This window comes from Nicotiana sylvestris, chromosome 12 (genome assembly GCF_000393655.2).
Source record: "Nicotiana sylvestris chromosome 12, ASM39365v2, whole genome shotgun sequence".
In the NCBI taxonomy this organism is placed as follows: domain Eukaryota; kingdom Viridiplantae; phylum Streptophyta; class Magnoliopsida; order Solanales; family Solanaceae; genus Nicotiana; species Nicotiana sylvestris.
In genome coordinates, this window is record NC_091068.1 from 6515204 (window position 1) to 6534650 (window position 19447).

At 36.7% G+C, this 19447-nt stretch overlaps 1 protein-coding gene across 1 annotated transcript; it reads right to left on the reverse strand.

Annotated features, from left to right (window-relative positions):
• Positions 1-1961: 1961 nt before the first annotated feature.
• Positions 1962-17675, reverse strand: LOC104239569 (regulator of nonsense transcripts 1 homolog). The gene is made up of 29 exons (XM_070163886.1): positions 16968-17675; positions 12900-13151; positions 12643-12813; positions 12468-12518; positions 11574-11666; positions 11330-11425; positions 11054-11104; positions 10827-10945; positions 10253-10361; positions 9612-9734; positions 9445-9516; positions 8388-8459; positions 8196-8262; positions 7870-8012; positions 7661-7732; positions 7433-7561; positions 6673-6828; positions 6362-6475; positions 6188-6286; positions 6036-6113; positions 5517-5651; positions 5194-5268; positions 4989-5097; positions 3965-4335; positions 3825-3887; positions 3677-3748; positions 3399-3530; positions 3056-3172; positions 1962-2807 (listed from the first exon to the last, which is right to left on the reverse strand). Exons 1-29 carry the CDS (start codon positions 17508-17510, stop codon positions 2673-2675), a joined length of 3819 nt encoding a protein of 1272 aa, XP_070019987.1. The 5' UTR covers positions 17511-17675; the 3' UTR covers positions 1962-2672.
• Between the last annotated feature and the right edge of the window lie 1772 nt (positions 17676-19447).

Genomic DNA, 19447 nt, shown 5'->3' on the forward strand with positions numbered 1-19447 from the left:
ATTTTTAAAAAAAAAATTACATTTCTAGTGAAACTCATTAATATAAGATATTTTATTTTATCCCTAATGACTCAATAAAGCATTTTGAGTAAATGAAATTTGAGTTTCAAGAAAACAAAGTGGAAAATTGAACAACATGTTACCTAACATACCTTTATCCTTTTAATAATTCCCATTAGGAACTTGATTACTTTCTAATTGATATCTTGTCATATGCTTTTGTCCCTTTGTTTTTCCTTCGGCTTTTGATATTTATGCTGTGTTTCACACTTTTGCATAATATTTGCGTTATTATTTTTTCGTTTATTTGTTGTCTTTTAAGTTGCTGATATTATTTTTTGGGTTTTGTTGTCACATATCTATTGTTTCTGAGCCGAGGGTCTTCCGGAAACAGTCTCTCTATCCCATCCTGAGTAGAGGTAAGGTCTGCGGATTAACCGGGGGAGGGAGGGGGGTGTTAAACAACCATATTTCTTGTTAACAAATTAGCCAGTTATAAATTTGAAAAGCTTATAATGAGTAAAAATGGTAACGGTACACAAAAAATATGCATATGGAAGCCTTTGTCTCTAATTATATATCAGAGCCAGGTTTCGATCCTGGGACCTGTGGGTTATGGGCCCACCACGCTTCCGCTGCGCCATTCTGATTTGTTGCTAATATTCTACTGGTTTTTATATAATAATGTTATTGTCAATCAGACCTGCATTACACACGCTTATTGTTGCTGGACCAACCCTACTGCGTTTGCTATAAATTCCGCCTTAATATATGAACTGAACTTTCTTCTTTTGTTGTTACATTGGAAAATACTCAATAAAGTATTTAAAAGTTTTTTTTTTAATTTTAGTCCACGCCAAATGGTAGCCGAAAACGTATATAAAATTTGTATAATTTTTATAATGTATATTTCGGCTATTATTTTAAGAGCGGCTATACAGTATCATTTTCCCTACTTAAAATCTCTTATGCCGTTATACATGACATGGTTTGAATCAGCAAAGTGAAAAAAACTTCATTTCCTTAACCGCAGTTTCCTAGATTATCAGAGCTTCTTCATGTTTGTGTCTTTCATTCGTTAGAAAGTCAGCATCGCCCCCTTCCAAATATGTGTAATAGTAGCCATATTGGCTTCCAGCAAATACTTACAATCTTCAATAATAGCCCCGTTGATAAGCTTGACATCAAGTAAACGGAGTATTATTACTTTTAGCCTGCACGAGAAACTATTTACGTCTGGTAGCCGAAAAAAGTGTATAAGTTATGCGCACTCTGCGATCTTTATACATTGTTATTTGGTAGCCGAAAAAGTATATATATATATATACAAAAAAATATACACTTTATATATTTTTTCGGCTATTATTTTTTACAGCGTCATTTTTCGTTTTTAAATAAGTACCGACGGAAGTATCAGTTATGCGCACTCTGCGATCTTTAAAAAACTTTGAACTATTTTATAAATGCTAAAAAGGTATTAATTTCACACAGAAAGAAACAACAAAAAATTATGTCCTCAATAAAGAACTATAATAAAATTATAGCGCAGGCAACTGCCTATAAGAGAAACAACCTTCGCCCATCGCACATGCAAATGCAAGTCATTAACTTGCAAAAGCCCAAAACATCAATGTAACCAACTTTTCCCCGTTGAATTAAATACATCTTAAAGTTAATTTCATATTAGTAATTAACATTCGTCCAGGGCAAGATTTCATCTGGATGCATCCTAAACATACAATCCCTTTAAGCCTTATATGGCTTCAGCCAAGCAAAAAAAAAGGCTCCATCTTACCAGTCAAGCGCGCTACATGTAATCAGAAAAAAATGCTAACAAGCAAGAAAACAACCACGCTAGTGTAATAAATAGAGTTCTCTTCACAGACACGACAGTTTTTCTAAAAACTCGAAAGGCAATTCTCCATGGAAGGTAGAATTAGATGGGAGATGCCATGGAGGTGTGGCAAAACAAACGAATGCAGTGCTGAAGTACTCGTATTCCATTTTCCATTGACTACTCCAAGCAAAACGCTTCAAAAGACATCCACACAAAAAATGATACTGGATTACAAGCAACCCAGTTTAATCAAATGACTAATACCTGCATGTTTATATACCCAATACCTCAAGTGCTGAAACATAAATACATTGATAATTATCGTCATTATCCACGTAATACAAAGACTAAAGAGTTTAATTACATGTCAGGAAGAGCTGAAAGGGTTAGCTGACTTTCGCCTGGACACTGTACAAAAGATATGGTCGCAGCTTCAAACAATGTTGTACTTCCAATGCGCAAGTAGCAAGCTCCGTGTCCTGAATAACCCACCCTTCCGGCCAATAGCATGCCATGTAACCTTTCTCTCCCGGAGAAATAGTATTACTTTCTCTTCAAACAATATGTAAAACTTCACAAAGATAACATGGGTTATTTTTCCTTTCTCAGCACCAGTTGTGCTGCGCATGGTTTACTTGAGCAGAGAGCCTTCCACCACTCCAGCCTCTGACTCAACATTCAGAATCACTGGCAAGGGATATGTCACCATTTGACCTGAATTATTAGCAAACTCTTTACCTCATCTTAGGTCAGATAATATGGTCCACGTGTTGACAGCATCAACCAAATTGCTGGAAGCAAACTATAACCCATCACATAAACAAGCCTGCGATCTTCAACTATTGTAGTGAAGTTTCTGATTTTGGAAGCCCTGGCCTTGTGGGGCTTGCTGCTGAGGTTGGCTTTGCATGTTAAATGGTTGCGTGTTGTAGTGAGCAAATGGTTGGGAGTAAAGTGGATTAAGCGAACTCTGGAAAAAGTGGAATCAAATTCAAGTGCTATTCCAAGGAAAACCTCAATCATCCAAGTGACATTAGACTAGTTGAAATAAACTAATAGCAAGAAGAAAATATTTTCTAACAAGCGAAGTCCCCTGGCATTATATTCCCGTGAAGAATCATTTGTGCAATCTAGTGGACTTCGCCTAATCCATATTTCCTATTTTGTGCGTGTCAATAATTTAGCCAACTCTCAAGCAGAATTATTTAATAAACTAACCTGAGACTGAAGAGATGCATTGGACATGCCAAAATGATTCTGTGGACCATCATCTTGTGATGGATTATTGTATCCAGCTTGAGTAAAGAGACCTTGGGATCCATGAGCCATGTAGTCCTGCACCAGAAATAAAAAGTCCGATAAGCAAAAGTCCAACCGGAAGATCAAGAGAAAAGAAAACATAAGAGACCACTTCAATTAACTCGTCTACCAAAGCCACCCAGTCAGAAGAGCTAATGATGAACTTGTGAAAACTTCCAGACTCTCATATTTAAATACATGCTTTCCAGGCCTTAAAGTTTGAGACATTAAGGGGCCAAAGGAGTGAACAATTAAAATTAACCTGTGACATGAATTCATTTCCTGAACCAAAACGGGAGTATCCAGATTGCGAACTCTGGTTTAAGAAGTTCCCTGGAAAACCAGCCTGTGCTCCTTGAGTTACATAATCAACAGCATATCCACTTTGAGAAGCCTAAATACCAACAAAAAAAAAGGCCAGTTAATATTGCTTTGCCTATGTAAACTAATTGGAGCGAGAAAATCAAATAATTATGCATAAAAAGGGCAGTGATGTGCAGGCCCAATATACAATTACTGGAAAATGTGCAGGACAAGAACCTGTGTAGAGAAGTCAGCAACGTTATATGGAACATGAGACCCCTGGCTCTTGAAATCATCTCCCACGAAATCCTGATGAACAAATCTAAGGTAAATATGATAGAAAAATTAAATCAAAATAACAATTTTGATGTTCAGAATCAATCACCTGTGACATGCTACCCATAGAATATCCATCCCGAAATGTCTGGCCTGGTCCCTGGATACCCATCTATAATTCAAAAGAGAGAAAATGCTTACAGCAAATCACCTACTATTGATCGAAAAAACAAACTGAAATTTACTAACATTAGAAGCATATCCAGGCTGAGATAAAGGTCCTCCAACAGAAGGCTGACTGTTTGGATTCTCCAATGCAGGAAAGTTGAAGTTAGATCCAAGACTTCCAGCCTGTTGCTGGGCGCCTTGATGGTGAGGGAGATGACTACCAATTGGTGCATTGGCATTGCCACGTCCAGCCCCAAAACCCCGGCTACCTGGCTGTGGAACATGAGGAACAGCTCCAACAGGCCCATGGACAGCACCACGAGTAGGAATTGCATACGGTTGTGGAGGGCCTCCATGGTAAGGTGGAAAGGGAACCCGAGGCATTGGATAACCAGCAGGATGAACACCAGGTTTCTGAGTACCGTTGGGTACACCAGGTGCCATATAAGAACCTACACTTAAAATCATATCCTCAGCAAAAGCAGACAAATACATATATAAATTCCATGAGATTATAATAATAATAATGAAAATTTTCTAGTTACTCCAAAGGAGTGGCAAACTGGCGGGGCGGGGCGGATATAGGTCAGGTCGAAAATGGGTAATGAAAAAACGGATAAATTATCCAACCCGGCCCATATTTAATACGGATAAAAAAAACGGGTTAACCGGCGGATAATATGGGTAACCATATTATCCATGACTTCTTGCATATGATCACTTTTGGGAGAATTCTTAGTCTCCCTAACTTGAGGAACCCCCAATTTGAGGTTTTACAAATGTAAAAGTTAGACCCATTGGTTATCCATTAGTTACCTATTGGTTAACCATTTTATAAATGGATAATATGGTTCTTATCCATATCTGACCCGTTTTTAAAAAGTTCATTATCCAACCCATTTTTTAGTGGATAATATGGGTGGTTAGCTGTTTTCTTTTAACCATTTTGTCACTCCTATTCCAAAGTTTCTTTGAGAAAAACTGTACAATAAGAAAGCAAAAGCAGTTTTCTGACACATTATCAGATGAAAGACACGAGCTCCAATCATACAACATCTCAGCAAGCAATTAACAGTCAGTGGGGGAAAGTTCAGATCCACCATACCCCTAGAACGACTATTTCTCCTGTCAGCATTGGGGCCTGAAGCAGATCCAAAACTGTCACCTGGAATTCCTGGTCCACCACCAAAGAAAAGTCTGCGCTCATTGTAGATCTGCAAACAATGTTACAAGAAACCTGAGTACTGATGCATAATCAAGCACAAGCACAAACATATAACTTTGGAAGAGTATTTGACCACAATAAGTACCTTTTTGGGCTTCTGAAATTGAACCATGCTCTGCTTTAAGTTATTCAGAGGACCTTCTACCAAGCACTCATGCTCCTGAGAAACAAATTCATTAAAGCATGAGCATCTCAAAGCATGAAACACCTACTGAGACATTACTCAATACGTCCCCAGCCTGCAGACAGTAACAATATTGCCTAACAAATTCAACGTGATATATTATCCCAAAAAATTAACCACCTAATATTATGTCAACTTTGCCAGTTCATAACTTCTCCGAAGTGTAGAGAAATCGCGAAATAATGCCTAATAAGCATTACAAGAGAATATTTTGAAGAAATTACCTTGTAGTGTGTCAACAAGCCATTCCACAGAGGCTGTTTGCTAAGAACTTTAGGATTTCCAAGTATAACAATACCATAACGAGCACGTGTAAGGGCAACATTAAGCCTCCGTGGATCATTAAGGAATCCAATGCCCTAAAAAGAAAAGAGAAGTAAAAGAAGAAGTCAATACTAAGTTTAAGAGTGAAATATGGGAGTGGTGGAATAGATTAAAGCTTAAGCACAAGAGAGTCAGAGATCCACACTGACTATATATTAAGCATGCAAGTTATTGCAAAAACATATCTTAACACTAACAAAAATTCCACCCGACCTCCTGCACCCCGAAATAAAAAAGCACTGAAACTTTTGCAAATGAAGTTAAACAGACTCCAAAAAGGATCAGAGGGGGGGGGGGGAGGGGGGAGAACAGAGGTATGGTTCACAGGAGGATGCATAAATCTTCAACAGATCGAATCAAATCAGAATATGTTAAAAAATGAAGCATCAAAAAGAGAATTAATGGATATGCAAACCAACCTGATGCTCATTACTCCTGACACAAGACAAAATAATATAATCCTTTTCCCTCCCTTGAAATGAATCAACACTTGCAACCTGAACATAGCAAATACTCACAGTAAGTATTAAGAATCCAAGAAAAGCATAAAGCTCATCTATTTAATGCCTACCTCAATTTCCTTGTAAAGTTGTTGTCTCAAGGAACCATTTCTTGCCATGTAATTTACAATGTAAGCTCGTTGACCCTCATATGGTGTTATGACCCCAATCTGTGAATATAAAATAATTACATCCTCGCCACAAAAAGAAGGTGTTCAACCTTAAAGATGCATATAAGAATTTACCTGACTAGGGACTACACCACTCTTTAGAAATGTAGTCACAATCTTCTCCACATTTGCAGCTTCAGTTCTATTCAGATAGGAAGTTCCACTAGCACTGATCTCCTCTTGTCCCATCTATAGATGAATTACCAAGTATTCAAATTTGAATATATCAGTAAACCAGGAAAAAATTCCTATAAACTATATAGGAGAAACAATCTTTACTATATCCATAACCATCACAATAACATCCCAAAACGAAAATGACAGATTTTTCCACAACTCAAAAAACGAAAAACAAAGAAGAATCAGCTAACATAATCTGATAATACCTGAACATAGAAGAACATGGGACGGTTGGGCACAGGCCAAGGGAAATCAATGCCTGTTGATTGCCTTTCATTGATGGTTACACCATTTTGGAGTGTACCTTCATAAAAGCTATTTGATGGAAACTCAGATAATGCAGGATGCATACGGTATTGTACCTGGAATTGCAAACAAATAGACAGCATAATCAAGATTAGTAATGGAATAGAAGAATTCTGATGCTTTACAGACTTAAGAAATAGCCAAATAAAGATAAACAGTACTCTGAAAGAGGAAGTGACCAGGCAACTCTACGTCCAAGGAAACAAAACGAAAAAAAAAAAAAAATACGAGCAAGAGGGGATTAACAATTATTGCTTGGCAAGCAAATAAAAGCAGCTAGAATGAGAAGCTTAGAAACTCAAAACAGCTCAGATAGATAATGACATAACCGAACACCACAATGCTACATGAAGCATAGAAAAATCAGAAAACCCTAGCATGATTCTTGCAGCTCCGCCCAAATAAAAGGTATGGGGAAGTGGTAGATTATTGAAGAAGAGTTAAAATACCAGGAACATCTTACTCCACCCCCCACCCCCACCCCGCCCCAAAATGTGAAGCAGACTCCTCAAGTCTTCATAGATGACTAAAGAGCACTCCCAATCACTATGCCAACTATATGAGAAACAAGAGAATAACTGAAAAAAGAGAATCTTATATTTAACTTCAGCCACTACCAACCCCGATGAAATGTTAACACATCAACAGACAGGCAATCACCTGTAACCTAATTGGCTTCACTCCTAGAAACACAAGGCGCTCAAATAGAGATTGAGCAAGTCCAGCACGGGCCGCTTTCTTGCACATAATGACTGGTCCAAGCTGGCAATGATCTCCGACAAGAACAGCCTAGCACAAAACTCACAGTAAGACCCAACATCGTACTATATTTCAGTATGACATTTTTTCATAAATGAATTTCAACATGACATTAATTGTAATGGTGACCTGCTTTGCGCCAAGAACCAAAGGAATAAGACATTCAGGCTCAGTAGCCTGAGTGGATTCATCAATAAGCACCTACCAAGAGGTTTAACACAACAGAAATGTTAAAATCAGCAAGAATCCAGAATGAGTACATAAGAACGAAAATAAGAAAGTGAAAATCTAAAATACTTGGGAAATCCTCAAAATCTTCAGTAATAAGGTGAACCAACCTGGCGGAATCTGAAGTTAGCCAATCTAGGGTCTCCAGCACCAACGCATGTGCAACAAATTACATCAGCACTCTGAGCTATTTCCCTCTCTGTTGCCCGCTTCAAAGCTTTATACTTCTTCTCATCACTGCTGGAGAGTTCTCCTGAAAGTTCATTAACCAAATGACTCTGAATCACGTGCACATATTTAGAATGCTCTAATAAAGGATATATATAATGAGAAAGAGGGAAAAAAACCGAGCACTACGCTAAAAGTATCACCATGTAAATGCTAAATCCCCCCAATATATATGAGGCCAAAGAGAATCCAGGAAAGAAACACAAACCTTGTTCATCCTTCAGTTGCTGTAACTTGTACAGTTCACTCTTCTCAGACGTGTCAAGATGGCGAACCTGTATAAACAAAAGTTTGCAAGATATCACTAAAAATGGAACGCTAGTGAAGGGTTAAATATATATATATATATATATATAGAACGAGATATAAGAATTTGAGGACAAGAAATTAAAAAACTAACCTGGTATTGAAGGGTTAAATGCTCGACAGGAGAACTGACAGCTTCCCTTGACTTGGCACAGAGCCTGACCACCTGGAGAAAAGAAAATTATATGAGGAAGGACCTAACATTCTCATAAATTTAATTATATATATATATATATATAAATAAAAAAAATAAAAAAATAAAAAGAGGTAGTTGGAATTTTCTGATCATTTTTATTACATTTCTTATTATATTTCCAGTACTTTTAGACTCCAATGTCCTTCGCCTTCAGTTTGTATTCATGGGTTGGACTGAGATCCAGAATTAAACCTCAATGGGTTCGACCTATAAGATTTTTGGCACTGAACACATTGCATATTTCAAATTATGGTTAAGAAGTAAATTTTAGTGATTTTTACGTATAGATATTTATGCTCCTGTCAAAATAGTAGGTTCGGTTGAACCTAGTAACATCTAACTTACATCTACCACTGGTGGAACAGGGCCGATTGGGATGGATATAAGAGATTCATTTTTTGTCCTTCTTATCCAAAAAAATCGAAAACTTATCAAAAATAAAAATCTTATCAAAAAATATTTCAAATCATGGTTAAGAAGTAAATTTTAGTGATTTTTATGTATAGATATTTATGCTCCTGTCAAAATAGTAGGTTCGGTTGAACCTAGTAATATCTAACTTACATCTTCCACTGGTGGGACATGGCCGATTGGGATGGATATGGGAGATTCATTTTTTGTCCTTCTTATCAAAAAAAAAATCTTATCAAAAAAGATTCATTTTTGTCCTTCAGTTAACCATATCCATCTGAGGATATAAATAGAACTCTTTCTTTAAATCATTACCATAAAAGGAGCTGATAGGGGATGGAGATATATATACTATGTCAAAGGTAGGTGGACAAAAGTCCAACATTCTGCAAGATGCTTCCACTAGAAACACGTGCTGCATAAATATGCATTAAACACCAAAATAGTGATTTCCCAGTCAGTTCAAAATGTCTTCAATCTTCATCACTTTATTTTTCTTGGGTTGGAGGGTGGGAAGGAGATACAGAAATAGCTGGTGCCTCACCTTCAGACCAGTAGCACTTATCTTCTCTGCTAATTGATCCACAGCAACATTACTGGGGGCACAGACCAAAACCTGATGAAATAATAGTCAGCAAATGATTGTAAAGAGCCATTATATCAAGCAACTAATACCTAGAGCAAATATAAGTAAAAATGACTTAAAGTTACCTGTCCTTGGCCTTGTTTGGCCATATGATACACAATGGCGGCAGAGGTGACAGTTTTTCCCGTTCCAGGTGGACCTTGAATTAAACTGATGGGCTTTTGAAGAACACTTTTTACAGCAAAAACCTAAGAGAGCAAACATGGATCAATAAGACAACCAGAATCAATAACTCCTTTTGAGAACCTCCTTCCACTGTTGGTGGTGGAGGGGTATTTTTTTGGTTAAGGGGGTGAGGGGAAACAACTGACTATGGGGCACCACTTCTGCATTAAGCTTAATTAAGTAAGCTGCCGAAATTGAGGGGGCAATTTTATGAAAAGAGAGAACAAAACAGCAACTAAAATTTGGATTGCATGTGCTTGTTAATAGGGGTTCCACAATGTAACATGTACCAACACAGCAATCAGGGTTGATTATTCACTATAATTCTCAAATGTAAGCAAACTTGCCATCATAACATGTTTGATACTACATGTGTATGCTTAGTGAACTACTAACAATTTTCATTGTCAAAAAATCCCGTTCAAAGGTATCCTGAAAAAGGTTTGGAAGCGTGATCAATATTGAAGCTAAAGGAAATATGCTTTTTTAGAAATGAGGGAAAAGAGGCAACAGGTTCAAGCAAACAGATAGCGCCCTCAACCTGAGATGCATTAAGCTCTGGAAGACCAGGGGCACCAAAACGGCGAGGAAGTGCATTGCGGACCATCTGCATCTCAACTTCATGACCTAACAGGTGATGGTAAATATATCTGCACAAGAAGCAAAGAGAATGCAAAACTAAATGCTCCATCGATAGAAGTTACAACTGGTTGACCCAAATAAAGTTAGTTGTTACATCCATGAATATGACATTCCTTTGTACTACATAGATGAATTCAAAGTTTCATTCAGGATACAATGACTAGGCAACAAAAGAAAAGATGCAGTATCCCTTATTACTTCATCCAAAAAAAGGATGTAGTATCTTAAACATTCAACGAGACAAAGTTAAAGAAAGAGCAGCCATTTCTCTAAATGTATAATCATCAGCAGCATTACAAGATACCTACAATAAACAAATAAAAAAGGGACAAACCAATTCGATGAACACCTTTTTGAAAAGGTTTAAATGGAATAATAAATCTTAGGCAAGTAAGATAATTAATTAAAAGTACATGAAATCTTCACAATTGTTTTTTTATCTTTCTACACAGAAACCAGACATTCTCACTCACCCACTGACACTAGTCTCATCCACTGCAAAGGTTTTCATCGCACTCTGCATCCGATCAAAGCTCGTACTTTTCCAAACAAAGTCAACACTAAGCCCATGGGTCACATCGACAGGAACCCCCTGTTAAGACAGGACTAGTTTAGAAAAGGCCCAAAGTACAAGCCAAAACATGGTGAAAGAAGAAAACAGAAAATCGAGAAGAGACTAGCAATCTAAAAACTAAGGTACCTGGCTGACACGAAGTTCAAGCGCAACCTCCTCTTGAGCAGTTAATTTTACCTGAAAATTGAATAGTCAATCAATATCTCAGGCTAGAAATTGCAAAAGATGCCCTTAACAACCCAAGAAAACAAGAAGCAGGGAGCTTTCCGAGAAGCTCTTCTAAGAATTAAGAAAATTTTCCATGATTCTGGGAGCCTTTTTCATTCCAACCAATTTACTTGTTTACTCCATAAATTATTTTCCCTCTCAAAAAGAGTTGGAGATCAAGCAAAATGCCCATACCACGTGCCCCACGGATTGCCAAGCTGGATGTGCTGCATCCCCTGAATATCGCAGCCTTAGCTCATCACCAGGTACAAGACGCAACTCATTATCTTCCTAAAAAACAGCAGACCATCTTCAATTCAGATAGGGAAAGACACAAGAGATTTCCCATATCAAGATTTAATAGTAAATGACAGCAATAAGCTCTATAACAGTCTGAGAATCTAGAAGAATCATAGCAGGAAAAATAACAAGAAAATACCTTAGGGAAGACAAAGTACGCAACGCGTTTCTTGTTGAGACCAATATCCCATCGAATAGTAAGATTGTCTTTACTCTGAGACTCTTTCATCATCTACCAAACAGAAAAAAGAACTCAAAAACTTGTAAGCAGTATCTCAACCCAAGTATAAACTCTACTTGGAGACGAAGAAGACACGATGGGAAGATTAATTGACAAGGGAAAACATCACAATCTCAGAAAAAGAATGACAACAGAGAGAAGTAACTTCACATGTCTTAGCTCAATTGTCACAGAGGTTAAGAATGAAGAAGAAAAAGACAAGCAAGCTTAAATGCAATATTCAGCATAAATCAACATTTGTAGAGACAAAACTCAGTATCAAGTAAACTTAGGTAAGTAGTACGCTCCCATCTTTACTCAAGAGTGACAACAGAGAGAAGTAACTTCGAATGTCTTAACTCAATTGTCACGGACATTAAGAATCAAGAAGAAAAAGATAAGCAAGCATAAATACAATTGTCCTCATAAAATCAACATTTGTATGACAAAATTCACTATCAAGTAAACTTAGGTAAGTTGTGCGCTCACATATTTACTCAAGAGTGACAACAGAGGAAAGTAACTTCGCATGTCTTAGCTCCACTGTCACAATCGTTAAGAATCAAGAAGAAAAAGACGAACAAGCGTAAATGCAATTGTCATAAAATCAACACTTGTATGAACAAAACTCTCTATCAAGTAAACTTGGGTAAGTAGTATGCTCACTATCCAAAAGCAAAGGTGAAAAGGAACATGTAAAGTTAGAGGAAAATACATGAAATTTCAGGATGTAATAAAAAGCTAAGAATAGTACAGTATTCATTGACGCACTCACGCTTCAGCATGTAAAATCATCTTCAAAACCTGACATACCTTATCGTAGTCAGCTTCGAGCTTGATCAATGGTGCAAATATGTTTTGATACTACATTAGAAGGGTGAAGGCAAACTTAGTTAAAATGTCAATACATAGTAAAGCAATTCCTGCACAGCATTTATTACACATAAAAGGCAGAGGAGATAATACAATAGCATCATCCAGTGAGAACCTGATAGGCATCTTCATACTTCAAGGCAACGGGCTGAGGCTCATCATCTACACCAGGCTTCTCAAGATCTTCCAGGGTAGCATCTGGATTAGTCTTCCACAATTCTTCTACTTTGTTGATTTGTTGAGCGCTGATCTGGCGCGCCCTCAACTGTTCTTGCTCAGAGGGGACCTGCAGCACTCCACACGTAACAAATACAGGACAGAAAACAAAAACCAAAAGGATCAAAGAGAGAGAACAAGAAAGAGAATCCAGACCTTAACAAGCCACTGCAAAAAGCACCTGTCATCAATGAGCGGGCACCACTGGCTTAGGTCCCAGTTCATATCCTTCAATGCATTAACACTAAGACAAGGTTCCCTACAGAGGAGAACAACAACACTCTCTGCCTTAGCAGAAATGAAACCAAGAAGAAAGACATTTCGGCATCCACAATTGTAGCACTCTAGAATCGTTTCTCCAAGTGGACTATCTTTATGAAGGCACACCTCCTTGTGTTTTGCTCGCACCTATTAGAAAAAATTGAGAATATTCAATAAATGCCAACAATACAAAAATTATACGCCATAAATGCCTTGTTTCCGGAGAGAATATAATAGACATGCCAGTTGTAGAAAAGGCGAGATGAATATAACACCCCAACGTAAGTCCATTAAATGCAAGTGGCTGATCCCACTGCCTAGACTGGTGAAAAAATTATAATATGCATTTAAGATTCCTTATTTATTTCTACAGTTTGGACAACTGACATTCCAAAATGCAGTATCAACTAGAGATAATCTACTCCCTTAGTAACTAAGAAAAGGTGGTGCTTTGGCTTTTCTCCTTGAAAAACATATAGAGAAGCTCCTTTTTAACTTATCCCACATGCATAAATGAAGAATTCAGTGGAGGTGAAAGTTGCATGAATCTGACAAAAACGTACTTTTATTGGGATAAAAGATCTTTTTTATTGAAGAGATCCCAGCACTAAAGGGTGCTGGAAATATACACTACAAAAAGAGAAAAGAACTTGTTGGTTTACTAACTTATAAGGACCTGCGAAAATCTAGCATTATACCTAGTAAATGTACATTCACCATACTACAGAAAAAGGCTGACAAAACTATACATTTGTATCAAATAAATTTTCCATTCTTGCTTCAAAAATATGCTTTCCCAAAGAATAAACGGACGCAGCAAATCTATATCCCATGGCATAACAGCAAATCTATTTCCCGTGGCATAACAGCTAGAAGCTGCATGAGTAATAGCATCCCCATTTTTTTTTATGAAGATTAGCATCCCGATTTTTTTTAATGACCAGGAAACACTCGAGGGTCAGTAGCGCATGCTTCAAAAACGGTGGATAATGGGCCTGCCCCTCTATACTCCTCCGCTTAAACTCACGCTTTTGGCTGTGGTAGGTCTCGAACCCATGAAGTGCCTAACCCATGCATCACATGTTGCATTTTATGTTAAGAGTAAAGCCATGGGGGCAATAGCATCCCAAATATGGGGGAAAAGCAAATAAAAGAGAGCTCAAAAACCAACAACATCCACACCATTGACCATCCATCACCAGATGAAACAAAAGAACTATACTCGGCTAAAAACCTTATTGATAACACACAAACAAGAAAAATGGAAGGAGATTCTCTCAGCAGTTACCAATAAGCTTGATTTAAAGAATTTAAAAGGAATAAAGACTAATTGGTTAGTCGTGTAATAATCGCTAGGTCAAAGACAAATGCATAAGCTTCATCTACTTCCCTAGTTCACTTTTCTGGTGCTATCTGATACTAGTATTTCTGGTTCCATACTTCTCCTTTTTTAACCATGTTATTCCCTTTCCTAAAACAAGCCAGTGTTATCAAAAGCGAAAAGCGCAAAAAAGCTCTAAAGTTCGTTAGGACTTTAAGCGCAAAGCGCAAATAAAGTGTGAGCTTTAATGAAAAAAGGTGCAATTGGAGAATAAGTAAAAATATGTATATGTAGTCCAAAACCAATAATTATAAGCATGAATAACAAATATATGGACAAAGAAATTGAAAAAAAATTAAGATAAAGTGAAATATAAGTTGTCTAGAGTCACCTTTTTAGGATTACACTCATTGGCAAGGAAAAGTATGTCTTAGACCCTTGATGCGACACTAAAGCGCTCACAAAGCGAGGCGAAGCTCTCAACATGTTTTGAGCCTCGCTTCAGGGCTTAAGCGCACCTTTAACAACACTGAAACAAGCTCCAGAGAGAAAGGGAGGACAGGAGGAAGGAGACTAAATACATTATGAGAAACACGCCCCTGCCCCAAGACCCTATCTGCAGCTAGTGCTGCACACTACTGCCTTTAGCTTGAAATATATATACCTATATTAAGTTCAGGGGAGTAATGGGTGTGAGGTATAAGGTATTCCACTTAAAACCCTACTTCCTTTAGCAAAATGAGGACAGAAAAACTATTTTTCATCCAAATTATAACTTGTAAATCAACTTCAAGTCATCCAAATAAACTACAAAAGAAAATACCATAAAGCTACTATGCACGTTTTTTTATTTAATTATGATAAAGCTAGTAAGCTACTTGTCAAAAAATAATGTAGTTATGATAAACCTATTCTGCAGACATTTACACATTCATAAGAAATATAAAAAAATCGTACAACAACAACAAACCCAGTATAACCCCACAAGTGGGGTCTGGGGAGGGTAGGGTATACGCAGACCTTACTCCTACCTTGAGAAGGTAGAGAGGCTTTTGCGGTAGACCCTTGGCTCAGGAAAGATAAAAAGGAAGGAGTAACAATAAGCAATGACACCAACAACCAATAAGAAAACCGAAGCGAAAGAGACAACAAGTAATAATAGAAATCTAAGAATAAAAAAATACTAGACTAACACTAAGGGGTCGTTTGGTTTGAATACGGCTTATGCCGGGATAAGTTATACTGGTATAAGTTATGCTAGGATAAGTTATGCTGGGATTAGTTATGTTGGGATTGTTTTTTATCCATTGTTAGGTATGTTGTATTAAATATGACAATTGCATAATTTGTAAGAAGAATGTATAAGTTATACCGGTGCTAATTACCCCACCCTCTATAAGGTATAAGTTATCCCGGTGTTAATTTTAATCCTGGGATAACTTATACCTGGTTTGCTAACCAAACGAAATATTAAGGTGGTATTAAATTTTTATACCAGCACTATACCTTCTTATGCCTCATACTAAACGACCCCTAAGTAGTAAACTAATACTTCTGGAATGAACAAGGAAAATGCTATGCTACCTAACCCTAATTCTCGACTTTCATACCTTCCTATCAAGGGTCATGTCCTCGATAAGCTGGAGCATCGCTATGTCATGCTTAATCACCTTTCCCCAATACTATTTCAGCCTACCTCTACCTCTACTTCTTCTTAGACCCTGCAAGGCCAACATCTCACACCTCTTCACTTCCTCACTCGAGCATCGGTGCCTCTAATCTTCACATGCCTGAATCATCCAAGTCTCGCGTATCTCATCTTGTCCTCCGCAGGGGCCACACCCATCTTGTCCCGAATATCTTCATTCTTAATTTTATCAATCCTGGTATGTCCATATATCCATCTCAACATCCTCATTTCTACTACCTTCATCTTTTAGACATGTGAATTCTTGATAAGCCAACACTCATCCCTTATCGCTCTATAGAACTTATTTTGGTGGCACATTCTTATCAAACAAAACACCTAAAGGTTGTTGGTGGTACATTCTTACCTTTTAATATATAAAAACTACTAGTACTTTTTAAATTTATTTTGTATAATATTGGCCTGAGATAAGTTTATAGGAGTAATATGATCAGTGAAAATTGGCACCAACTTGTTTGATATTGAGGCATAGTTGTTGTTTTATGGTACAACCTATTTTGTAGAGATTTATAAGTCAACAAGATAATGAACTTCTAGTACGTAGTACTTTTTATATTTATTTTGTATAATACTGGGTTCATATGAATATGGAATGACATGGTTAATAAGGATTCATATAACAGACCACAACTTGTCTAAGACTGGGGCATAATTGTTGCACGATAAATTTATTTGCAGATATTTATATGTCAATAGGAAATATAAACTTCTTGTCCTTTTATTTTTATTTTGTACGATATTGGCAATGAGTTTATATGAGTAACATATTCTGTAAGGATTTATAGAACCAACCCCAACTTGTTTGGGATTGACATAGTTATTGTTGTTGTTGTATGATAACATCTATTCTGCACATTTCTATAGACCACGAAAAACAGGCATTCACAACAAGAATCAAATGTGCGTGAGAAAAAAATGCATCTCTCTTACATACCAGGTGATTAACAATATGTGAGCCCGAAGTATTCCCCCTTGAATTACAAAACCACTTACGGCAAGACGGCACATTGCACCTAACTACACAAGCAGGATTCGTCACTCCACAGTACTTACAAGCATGCTCAACACCAAAATCCCCCTTTCCGTACTCAAAACCCTCATCATCCACCGTCTCCTCAAAATTCAATCCGCTCATCCCCGCCGCCAACGCATCCACCACCACCGATGCCGCCTGATTATTACTACTACTACCAATAACATTTCCGTTCCCGCCACCACCAGAGCCATTTCCGCCGTTTCCACCGCGGGATTTTTTTGACGGAGAGGCGTCAGAAGACGGAGGCCGATCGGGTGCTTCGGAAACCAGAGAATCCGACGGCGTAGGCCACGCTGACGATCGAATTGGCTGTGAAAGCTCTTGAAATTCAGGATAATCGAATTCTTCGCCCTGCGTGTTGAATTCGAGGAATGTGTATGCATCGTTCCCGGTGTCCGGCTGCGACGCCGTATCGTAGAGATTGTTCGGCTGAGTATTCATCGTATAATCAAAATAATCGTAGATATGAATTCAATGTAGGCTGAAGTTTTCGATTTCGAAGTGAGACTTTTAGTGTGTTCGGAATTAGGGTTTGGAAAGGGGAAAGTTAGGGTTCGGTGAAAAGGGCGAAGAAGAGAGAGAGAGGAGAGAGAAAGATATGATGAATATTCTGTTTTGGAAAAATACTTTAATGCACAAAAATACGTCATATTTAATATTTTTTATTAAATCGTGTTTAATTAAATTATGGTTTTTGTATCTAAAATAAAAATTGATCTATAAATATGGTATCTTCCCATTGTTCTTTCGACCAAAAAATAAAAAAAATAAAAAATAAAAAATTCTTCCCATTGTTCTTAAAAATAGCAATTTGCAAATACTAAAGTAAAACACTTGAAAATCTAATCGGAACAGTTCATATTAAAGGAGATAAAGACAAGCCCCTTACTTTATTTGTGATAATTAATATTGATTTTAAGATTAAGTTAATTGAATTTGGTGTAACATTCATCTTGCCATTTATATTTACTTACATTAGAAACTAATTATTTATACTAGTATATTATTCGCGCGATGCACGGATTGATTCAGAAGAAAAAAAGAGCAGAGAGATAATAGAAACATATGTATATATATTGCAGATTAAATTTAACGATCGAATTTAAAAGAATTAAAATAAAAAATAAATAGATGAATTTTATTGGGGCTAATATTAGAACCCAAGTATGATTCAAGACCAAATGACAATACTATTCTAAGAATTTTTCCTAATAGTTGTGAGCTAGCTTAGATCAACCGTACAAACCTTTGCAATTGCTGTAAAAATATAAGAGGTAAAAAACGGATGCTCTATTTCTATCAGGATATATATTATAGGCTGGTTTTTGATCCTTGAAAGTTATAAAATTAAGTTTTTCATCATGGTAAGATTCTCAATATCCTGGATTCCAAGAGAAAAATTTGATATATATTTAAGAAAGGGTTATTCCTTGTCAATTTAAAAAAGAAAATATTTCATCTTTGATATTGCAATAAAGTTGAGGTAAGTTTTCTTACAATCTCTGCAGCCCATTGCCAATTCAGTTCCTCTTAATGAGCGGAGAGATGCTGTAAAATTTAGCTCTTTCAAGATAGCTGGTGTGGTAGGTGAAATCTTAATTTTGGCTTGAAAATTTAAGTAGCCTGCATTTTATTGTATTCCTTATGGCACATGATTGCGACATTAACATATTTTCGTTTCTACTTACCTATCTCTCTGTTACTGCTTGTTTCATGGCGAATTAGGTAGAAACACCAAACCAAACGTATAAAGCTTTATTTGTTAACTTTTCAAATAATAATCAACTGGTTTTGAAGAACTAAATTATGGTTTAATTTGTCACAATGTATAACCACCAAATGGTATATTAAAAAAAAAACTATTCTACCTTTAAGAAACTCATAATGGTGAATAAAGTTCCTGAAATGTATTACTCTAAGTGTTTATCCTAAACTGTCAAATATATTTTATAGAGGATAAATTATGATTGAGAAAAGTGATGGAAAAAAGTTCTTTGAGGCTTGGTGAAATTTTTATATTTTTGACTTCCTATAAATTAGCATTAAAGTAAATGTAGAAGTATTCACAATTTAATGAGAAACATCACTCATCTTAGAGGTGAGACATATTTTTCCTACTAATAAATGACTAGCGTTACAAAATAAAATACATCTAACTCAATCATTTTCTGCATCAAATTATAAAATAGATTGAGAATGTAAGGATTTCCTACTCTCTTGAAACAATGGTCTCATGTTCATATATAGGAAGGAGTTTTATATACGTAAAGCACACCAATCAAATATGAACAACTAGTATTGATAATGGTACCATAATTTCTATAAAGAATTCTTAAAATTAAGGCCAATTGGTGTAGTAGGACAATTGGTCTTTGATA

Bases quoted from the DNA above. Each gene is read 5' to 3' on its own strand.
- LOC104239569 (XM_070163886.1), bottom strand. From the start codon at position 17,510: ATGAATACTCAGCCGAACAATCTCTACGATACGGCGTCGCAGCCGGAC. The intron at 10,362-10,826 runs GTGAGTGAGAAT...CTTCTTGTGCAG, and splicing joins GATGAGACTAGTGTCAGTGG to ATATATTTACCATCACCTGT. The intron at 4,336-4,988 runs GTATGGTGGATC...TTTTAAGTGTAG, and splicing joins GAGAAATAGTCGTTCTAGGG to GTTCTTATATGGCACCTGGT.